This window comes from Chrysochloris asiatica, unplaced genomic scaffold, assembly GCF_000296735.1.
Source record: "Chrysochloris asiatica unplaced genomic scaffold, ChrAsi1.0 scaffold00288, whole genome shotgun sequence".
NCBI lineage: Eukaryota > Metazoa > Chordata > Mammalia > Afrosoricida > Chrysochloridae > Chrysochloris > Chrysochloris asiatica.
The window spans coordinates 1,956,269-1,966,799 of record NW_006408806.1 but is presented as its reverse complement, the minus strand read 5'-3'; the positions used below and the strand labels follow the sequence as shown (position 1 = coordinate 1,966,799).

At 37.1% G+C, this 10,531-nt stretch overlaps 1 protein-coding gene across 1 annotated transcript in view; it reads right to left on the bottom strand.

Annotated features, from left to right (window-relative positions):
* Window positions 1–10,531, bottom strand: part of PRSS12 (protease, serine, 12 (neurotrypsin, motopsin)) — a 168,091-nt gene that overhangs the window by 129,340 nt on the left and 28,220 nt on the right. The window contains exon 2 of the mRNA XM_006874595.1: window positions 538–676. Within this exon, the coding sequence (XP_006874657.1) occupies window positions 538–676 (139 nt within the window). The remainder of the gene's footprint in view (window positions 1–537; window positions 677–10,531) is intronic.

The following is a 10,531-nucleotide window of genomic DNA, read 5'->3' as shown; positions in this document are numbered from 1 at the left end:
GTGAGGTTGGCCCAGGATCGGACATTGTTTCGTTCTGCTGTGCATGGGGTTGCTGAGTCAGTTCCGACTCGATGGCACCTGACAACAACAACAACATACCTAAACAATTATTTATAAAAACCAAAAGCCAAAAGATACTTTTCACTTTTGCCCAATTAGCATTTGCGAATCTCTTAGTTCTGTGGGAGTTTTTGTTGTTAAATGGTTGAGTTGGTTCCAACCCATGGTGACTCTATATAGGGTTTGAGGAGTAGCTGGTGACTTTGAACTGCCAACCTTTCATTTCAAATTGACCTTGCGATCCAGTTCATTATCCCACAATGCCACACCAGGACTCCTTCTGTGGGAGCAGTAATATATAAAGTACATTTGTGTATTAGAGAATCCATTCTTGGTCCTTTCTTTACAGCTTTTGGGGAAAGTAAAACTAAGGACAGTGGGAATAAGGAGAGAAGCTGTAACTTTCCAAAGGTAATGATGGCTGTCCAGCATTCCCAGATGTGAGCAGACGGAATTGATTAGAAATGGCAAACTCACCCAAGCTGCAGCTGATGACAAATAACCGATGCATCAGAATCATCCCAGTGGCTGCTACAGATTGTGCCCCAAGCACCATTTGAAAATACTTCCACTGTGCCTTCAAACTCATTTTTGCCACCGCGAAGTCGTATTGACCCTAAAGTAAAAAAGAATCCCAAAGTCCCTTAGTAACAAAGAATCAATTGAACATGCTGAGCAAATTCTGGGCAAACATGATTTATATACTAAAGTGGAGGTGAGAGATCCAGCCAGAGTAATTTAGTCTTCACTGTTCATAGCATGTGCTTCCTTCTTTAAATTAGTATTTAAAAAGCTTTTTTAAAAATTAACATTCTGATGTCAATGTGAATTATAAAATGTAACACAGTCATAAAAAAACAAACAAACCTGCTCCCAGGAAGTCAATTCCAACTCATAACGACCCCATAGGACAGAGTAGGACTGCCCCCAAAGGACTTTCAAGGATGTAATCTTTCTTTCAGAAACAGATTGCCATATCTTTCTTCCATAGAGTAGCTGGTGGGTTTGAACTCTGAACAGGTGACCTTTCAGTTAGCAGACAAGAGCTTATTCGCTGCATCACCAGGGCTCCTTAATGAAGCTGCAACTTTTTTTCAAATCCCGAAAGGTAGTTCAATTATTATTTTAAAGGGAAAAGAGTGAAAGACTATGTATGACTAATGCCTAATGTTGAGTCCCAAATATTAGATTATATCATATCTGAATGTCTTATAATTTATTTATGTATTACCTTCTAGCTTCAAATAAAACAAGAGATAAGAAACAAAGGTCCAAAATTCAATATTCTGTTTATAAACTTGCTGTAACTTACTGTTATACCTTCCTTCAATTTGATTGATCACCTAATAAAGAATAAACTGTGTGTTTTTTTCTCCTTTTCAACTTTAAGCAGTAGCCAAGAAAATGCTAAAGATCATGTACATAATTTTTAAAATGTATTAATTCATTTTGCAAACATTGCCTGATTTTAGTCTTACGAAGGTATACACAGTGGCTTAGTAAAACTGAATGGTCATGGAAATTCACCTCCCCTACACACTACCCTCACTGAGCTACCTGACAGTCCACCAGTAAATACTTTTTATTTTTATTTTTTAAAAGAGCCAAAATTTACATTCAAATGCCTATGGAAAAGATAACATTTTAAGTTTTATACCTTAAGCACGGAGTCCAGATGTGACACTGTGGAATAGGCATTGGATTTCTAACCAAAAACTCAGTGGTTCAAATTTACCAGCTGCTCTTCGGAGATCCTATAAAGGATCACTATGAGTAGGAACCAAATCAAGGACACACAACAATAGCAGTCATCTACCATAATTACTTTCCATCTCATAAGCCTTAAAAAGTTTAAGCATGTCTCCTACAAATATAATTCAAATGGCACTTTAGGATCACCACTGGACTGTGAACCAAAAGTTGAACCGTTCAAACCCACCAGCTGTTCCTCTGAAACCCTGTACAGGGTAGTTATGAATTGGAACTGACCCAACGGCACTTAACAACAACAATAAATGGAGATAAATATAATGCTGCCAACTCCTGATTATTCAGGAGACGAACACAGACATGGGCCATTCAAATGGTTCATATACTTTGGTGTGTTGCTAGTTGCCATCCCACATAGCAGAGTAGAACTGCTCTACAGAGTTTTAAGGATGTGATATTTTCGACGCAGATAATTACGTCGGTTTTTCCAGGCACTTCTCAGTGGGTTTAAACCACCAATCTTTTGTCTAATAGTTGAGGACACTTAACCATTTACACCACTCAGAAACTCCTTCATATATTTTAAATCTCTTTAAGGCACTGGGCAGCTAAACAAAAGTTTGACAGGCCAAGACCACCCAGAGTATGTCAGATGAAAAACCTGGCAATCTACTTTAGAAAACTCAACCATTGAAAACCTTATGTAGCACTGTTCCACTCTGACACACACAGAGTCATCATGAGTTGGAATCATCTTGACTTCATCTGTAATTCAGCCTAAGCAGGAGGGAGTCTTTCAGGTTGGAAGGTACTCAAAATACAACTGGGAAAGAGCTGGCTCCTCAAAGTAGACTATGATGATGTGACTGGACCTAGCTTTCAGGACCTTTCTTTGGTGATGAGGCACAAATCAAAATGAGGAGAAACAGCTGGAAATACCCAATGATATTAAGAATGTAGAATGTATGAAATATGATTCTGGGGAAATTGGAAATTTTCAATTATAAAATGAAATGCATAAAGATGGATATCCTAGCATCAGTAAGCTGAAATGGAATGGGTTCTTGTTGTTAAGTGAGCTGAAATGGACTGGTGGTAGTGGCCATTTTGAATTGGATAATCATATGATTTATCAAGCCAGAAATGACTAATTGAAGAGGAATGGAATCACATTCATCATCAAACAAATCATTTCAAAATCTATCCTGAAGTACAATGCTATCTGTAATAGGATAATATTAATGCACCTTCAAGAAAGACCAGTTAATACCAATATTATTCAAACTTCTGCACCAACTACTAATCTCAATGGTGATGAAACTGAAGAGTTCTATCAACTACTTCAGTTTAAAACTGATGAAACATGCAACTAGGATGTACTGCTATTTACTGATAGTTGGAATGCAAAAGTTGGAAAAAAAAAAAAAAAAGGAGGAAGTATCAGTAGTTAGAAAATATGACCTTGGTGACAGAAATGATACTGGAGATGGCATGATAGAATTTTACAAGATTAAAGACTTCTTCATTGAAAATACTTTTTGTAAACAATATAAAAGCAACTATACAATTGGACCTCATCAGATGGCATACACAGGAATTAAATTGACTACATCTGTGGGAAGAGACAGTGAAGAAGCTCAGTATCATCAGCCAAAACAAGGCCAGAGGCAGGCTATGGAACAGACCATCTATTGCTCATATGCAAGTTCAGGCTGAAACTGAAGATAATTAAAAATCCACGAGAGGCAAAATATGAACTTGAGCATTTTGTTATTATTGGTGTTAAGTGCTATTGAGTTGGTTCTGACTCATAGCAACCCTGTACAGGGTTTCTAAGGAGTGACTGGTGAGCTTAAACCACCAACCTTGTGGTTGAATTCAGAGACCATCTCAAGAACAGATTTGATATTACAACACTAATGATTGAAGACCAAAGGACTTCTGGATGACATCAAGAACATACAAGAAGAAAGCACAAGGTCATTCAAAAGACAGGAAAGAAAGAAAAGACAAAATGACTGTCAGAACAGACTGTGAAACTTGTTCTTGAATGTAGAGAATCTAAAGCAACTGGAAGAAATGATGAAATAAAAAATAAAAAAACTGAACAGAAAATTCCAAAGAGCTGCTCAGAAGACAAAGGTAAGTATTATAATGAAATGTACAATGATCTGGAGTTAGATAAGCCCAAAAGGAAGAACACACTCAGCATTTCTCAAACTGAAAGAAATGAAGAAAAAAGTTCAAATCTCAGGTTGCAATGTTAAAAGTTTCTATAGCCAAAATATTGAGTGATTCAAAAAGCTGGATGGACTATACAGAGTCACTATACCAAAAAGAAATGGTCAACCAGTTCAAGAAGTGCCATATGATCAAGAACTGATGATACTAAAGGAAGAGGTTCAGGCTGCACTGAAGCAAAAAACAAGGTTCCAGGAATTGGCAGAATACAAATTAATATTTTTCAACAAACTGATGCAACACTGGAGGCACTCACTCTTCTATGCCAAGAAATATGGAAGACTGCTATCAGGCCAGCCAATTGGAAGAGAGCCATAGTTGGGCCCATTTCAAAAAAGATGACTCAACAGAATGCAGAAATTGTCTAATAATGTCATTAATAGCATATGCATGTAAAATTTTGCTGAAGATACATCAGAAAGAGTTACAGAAATACATTAACAGGGAGCTGCCACAAATTCAAGCCAGATTCAGAAGAGGCTGTGGACATCAATGGATCTTAGCTGAAAGCAGATATACCAGAGAAATGTTTGCTTGTGCTTTATTGACTATGCAAAGGTATTTGACTGTGTGGATCATAATAAACTATAGAGTTTATAGTTGAATACCTATGCAAAGGTATTTCAACTCTGTAGAACATAACAAACATTGAGAAGAATGAGTATTCCAGAACACTCAATTGTGCTCATAAGGAACCTGCTCTTAGACCACGAAGCAGTCATTACAACAGAAGAGAATACTGAATGGTTTAAAATCATGAAATGTGTGCACCAGCGTTGTATCATTTCACCATATTAATTCAGTCTATATGCTGAGCAAATAATCTGAGAAGCTGAATTATATGAAAAAGAATGTGACATCAGGATTAGAGAAAAATTTACTAGCAACCTCTGATGTGCAGATGACAGAATCTTGTTTGCTGGAAGTTAAGAGGTCTTGAAATACTTATGGAGATCAAAGACTACAGCCTTCAGTATGAATTTCACTTCAATGTAAAGAAAACAAAAATCTTCACAACTGGACCAATAAATAATATCATGATAAATGAAGAAAAGATTGATGTTGTTAAAGACTTAATCTTGCTTGGTTCCACAATCAATGCTCATGGAAGCAGTAGTCAAGAAATCAAAGAACGTATGTTGTTGTTGTTATTAAGTGCCATCAAGTCAGTTCCAACCCATAGCAACACTATACAGGGTTTCCAAGGAGCAGCTGATGGTTTTGAACTACCGACCTTGTGGTTTGCAGTCCAGTGCTGATCCTACAGTGCCACACCAAAGGACATATGTTATTGTTGTTGTTATGTTCTGTAGAGTCGGTTCCAGCTCATAGCAACCCTGTATAGGGTTTCCAAGGTTGTAAATCTTTACAGGAGCAGAAAACATCTTTCTACCACAGAACAATTGGTAGTTTCAAACTGCTAACCATGAGATTGTTGTTGTTGTTATGTGCTGTCGAGTCGGTTCCGACCCATAGCGACCCTGTACAGGGTTTCCGAGGGTGTAAATCTTTACGGGAGTAGAATGCCTCATCTTTCTCCAGCGGAGCAGCTGGTAGTTTCGAACCGCTGACCTTAAGGTTCGCAGCCCGATTCGTAACCACTATGCTACCATGAGATTAGTAGCCTGATTTATAACCACTATGCTACCAGAGCTCTTTAAAGGACATATGTTGTTGTTGTTGTTGTTATGTGCCGTGGAGTCAGTTCTAAAGGACATATAGCATTAGGGAAATCTGCTTCAGAAGATCTCTTTAAAGTGTTAAAGTTCAAAGATACTAATTATGTTGAAGACTAAGGTGCTCCTTACACAAGCCATAGTAATTTCAATTGCCTAATATGCCTGTAAAAGTTGGTCAAAGAAGACGGAAGACCTTAGAAGAATAGGTGTATTTGAATTATGGTGTTTGTGAAGAATACTGAAAGCACCACGGACTGCCAAAAGAAAAAACAAATGTTTTGGAAGAAGTACAGTCAGAATGTTCCTTACAAGCAAGATGGTGAGGTTTTGTCTCCCATACTTTAGGCATCTTTTCAGGAAGACCAGTCCCTAGAGAAGTACATCATACTTGGTAAAGTGGAGGGTCAGCAAAAAAGAAAATGATCACTATTAAGATGGATTGACACAGTGTTAACAATAGGTTAAAACATAACAATTTTGAAGATAGCGCAGGACCAGGCAGTGTTTCATTCTGCTTTGCATTAGATGACTAAGTCAGAACTGACTTGATGATACCTAACAACAATGAACAACAGGGAAGCCCTGTCTAGTTCAGTGAAGTGTGGGTTACAGAACATTTTTAAAGAAGTAAGTCTAAAGAGTTCAGCTGCACTTTAGTCATATTTAATTTTTAAAATTTCTTTTACAAAGAAATTTCTTTTACACTATTCTGGTAGCATAGTGGTTACGAATCAGGCTGGGAACCTCAAAGTCAGCAGTTCAAAACTACCAGTACAGGTCGCTATGAGTCGGAACTGACTCCACGGCACACAGTCACCACCACCATATACTTTTATACATATCACAACTGCCAGCAACTTATTTCACATAAAAAAATGTCCTTTGTTCACCTCAAACAAAACACTATTTGAAATATTGAAATGGATCTATTTCCCCTTTATTAATTGCTTACCCAAATTACTAATGTCAAAAATGTTGAAAGATGAATAAACAAAATGTGGTATATTCATACAGTGGAATACTACTCAACAATGTCCTGATGCATGCTATAACATGGATGTACCTTGGAAATAAGTCAAATACAAAAGTACTATATGATCACACTTATATAAAATAATATGCAAATGTCTAGAGACTAAAATTTTATTAGTGTTTACCAGGGATGGATGGAGTCTTGATGTGACACTATGGGTTAATGCACTGGACTGCAAGGTCAGTTTGAATCACAAAGTTGGCAGTTCAAGCTCACCAATCGCTCCTCAGAAATCCTATACAGGGTTGCTATGGGTCGGAACCGACTCAACAGCACTCTACAACAACTGAGTTAGTTATGACTCACTGCAACTTTGTATAGGGTTTTCGAGGAGTGCCTGCTGACTTTTTGATTAGCAATCCAGAGTTTATCCTACAGTACCACAACAATGGAATATGATTCAGCCATAAAAAGAAATCCTGTTACTTGTTATTATATGCATAGACTGAAAAATATCATGCTTAGTGACATAAATAAAATATTGTATGATCCCACTTTTATGAAATATCTAGAATAAATAAATGCATACAGATAAAATTTTATTGGCCGTTTACTAGGTCCCAGAGGTGGGGTAAGTAGGGAACAGTTGTTTAAAGGGTGCTGACTTTGGTGATGAAAATCATTTGGAAACTGTTGCACAACACAGTGACTGTAATTGACATTACTAAATTGTACACTTAAAAATGGTTAAAATGACAAACGCTGTGCTATATATTTAACCACAATATTTGTTAAAGGGTTGGAAAAAAAATAGTAGGGAAAGCAAATTGAAACTCTGCTTATGTATTGTAAATCATCTAATGTGTGTATTTTCACAGTGAAGTACATTGCCTTAATCATCAAAAAGCAATCCGGAAAAAAAATGAATGCATGCATATCATTTAAATGATTAAGGCACTAAGATGAGAAGGAAAAAACACTGCATAAAATCTATTTATTACCATAATATTTTTATAATGGCAAGGATACAGATGGAAATAGTTTCCAGGTTAACTATCAGTTTCCCTGTCATGTCATTTCTCAGACTGTCCAAACACAGTGAAAGCCTGGATTCACTTAGTTGTATCTGCTCCCAGGCAAGAAATTCAGACTACTCATCCAATTTTCTTTTACCAAAAAGTACAAACATTTGCAATTCTGAAAATTCACTTTGCATGCCAATGACTAATCAGTTCTTGCATAAAACTGCACTCTCCCACCTTCATTTTCAGTTTACATACTTTTCTAGCAGTGCTCCAGTGCAAAGTTTATCATTTCTTTAGAACCATTAAAACTTGTAAAATATTCTGAGGAAATCTTTTTACTTTGGGCTCAAGGTGAATATGAATGGTATATAATTCTATGACATTAACAATTCTTCAAATAATTATTTGAAAGACCTTTTATCATAATATCAGTACAAGAATCTACTTCTTAACTATTAAAAGTTTAAGCAATTTATACTGTTATGTATTTAAAATAAGTAGAAACATTTGTTTGTTTTTGATTTTAGGAAGCTACAGAGCAAAGCAACTGAGCAATTATAGAGCAAAAACTATCTCCTAGATTACCACCTTTTAAAAACTCCCCTAAAGCCACACCTAAACAAGAACCTTACCACACAACAACCAACTTTTAAAACTTCAGGTTATTATTTTATGCATTAGGTCATATTGGCTTCCACCACATTATTTGAAATATTGCAAACAATCGAGCAAACGTTTTATCAAAATAGAATTATAGGAGTTTCTGTGTACTGCAGGACAGCAGGAGAGTGGCTGTTCCTACGGTTGAGCTGTGTCTAATATGCTGTATAAATGTGTAGGAGGATTATGCATTTACACAAATTTATAGATGTAAGAGATCTTAAGGTCACTCCATTTCCAATTTTATGGAAATGTGGTGCTGTGGTTTATTGCGCTGGACTGGACTGCAAGGTCGGTTTGAACTGCAAGGTCGGTGGTCCAAGCTTACCAGAGGTTCCTTGGAAACAATATATGGAGCCGCTATGAGTCAGAACCAACATGAAGGCACTTAACAAAAACAACAGCAATTCTATTTTAAATATTTTAGTTTAAAAGTATTCTTAAAACTCTAATAACAGTAATAACATTTGAAGTCTCAGAGGGTGTAAGTCCCCTGTATTAGGCATTATAACTTGAAGCATCAAAACAGTACTGAAAGAGCATTTGAGACTAAAAGACTATGCTGAAAGACACCTTGGTAATGGTTGTTTAAGTGTTCAACTGCTAACACAAAGGTAAGTATTTAAAACCCACCAGTTAATCCATTGGAAAAAGATGTAGCCATCTTCTCCCATAAAGATCTACAGTCTTGGAAACCCTGTGGGGCAGCTCTCCTCTTTCCTATAGGCTTGCTATAAGCTGAAATCAACTTGATGGCAATGGGTTTGGTGAAGGTCATACAGGAGTCCTGGGAGGTGCAAAGGGCTAAGCACATGACACTGACCAAAAGGTTGGACATTGGAACTTACCCAGAGGCACTTCTGAAGAAAGACCTAGAGATCAACTTCCAAGAGGCCACAGCCTTGAAAACACTATGGACACATTTGGTCATTATCAAGGGGCAGATTAAAAAAAAATAAGCAAGGTAAGCATGGGATTACTTACACTTCCTTACTAATCTGTAGTGAACAATTTCATGTTTTCTTCACCACATCAAGGTACAGCTGGCATTTGTCTCTCTCCCAACCAACCCCACAGCACCTTCCCACAGAATCAAAGCCTCTTTTCAAACTTAAAGTGTTTGACAGGACAAAATACCTAGTATGTAAGGCAAGCACAGGCTTACTGGGGTCCTTCTGTGGCACTATAGGATAAGCACTGGACTGCTAACCTCAATGTTGGTGGTTGAAAGCCACCATCAGTTCCTTGGAAACCCTATTAAGGGTCAATTCAATGTAAGTCGGAACCTACTAAACAGCACTAAACAACAACTGGTGTTTACTTACTAATGTGTAGTGAACACATTCATAATTTCATATGTTTTCACCACATCAAAGCTATGAAATTGTTCTCTATAGATTAGTAAATAAGCCCCTGCTCACCTTATTATCTGCCCCTACTGCCATGGAATTCTATTAAGTGGAAATGGGTTTTAAGACCAAGCATGATGGCATATCAGGGAAAGGAGCCCCTAGAGTTCATGAAATGAATGGCTACAAAAACAAACAAAACATAAAAAAGTAAATGTCTGCTAGTACTATGACTACCTAAGGCGTTTTCAGTTGTTAGCTGCTGTTCACTTGACCCCAACTCATCACCACACCATGCACACAGTAAGGAAACAATGCAAGGTTTTGCAACATCCCCATTATTAAATTTTAATCTACAGAGTTTTTCAGTGGCTGCTTCTCAGAAGTAGATCAGCAGGCCTTTCTTCATAAACCTTTCTTAATCTAGATGCACTCCTGAGATTTGTTCAGCATCATACAATCCACCACTGACAGACCACTCAAACCCAGGTCTCCCACATGAAAAGCAAGAATTCTACCACTGAACCTCCAATATTGTTGTTGTTAAGTGCCATTAAGTCAGTTCTGACCTATAGCAACCCCATATAAGTTTTCCGAGGATCAACTGTTGAGTTTGAACTGCCAATCTTGTGGTCGAGAGCTTATACTATAGTGCCACACCAGGACTCCTCAATACGTCACCTACAAATAAAAGATGCCAATATACAACAAAGCTCAGAATTCAAATATATTAATCCCCTGACAAATGTAACTTACTGTCATTTTAGTTTACAATCATTTTTCTCCTATACAGACACATCTCCAGTTTTATAAAGGAAAGGGAATAAAATATAT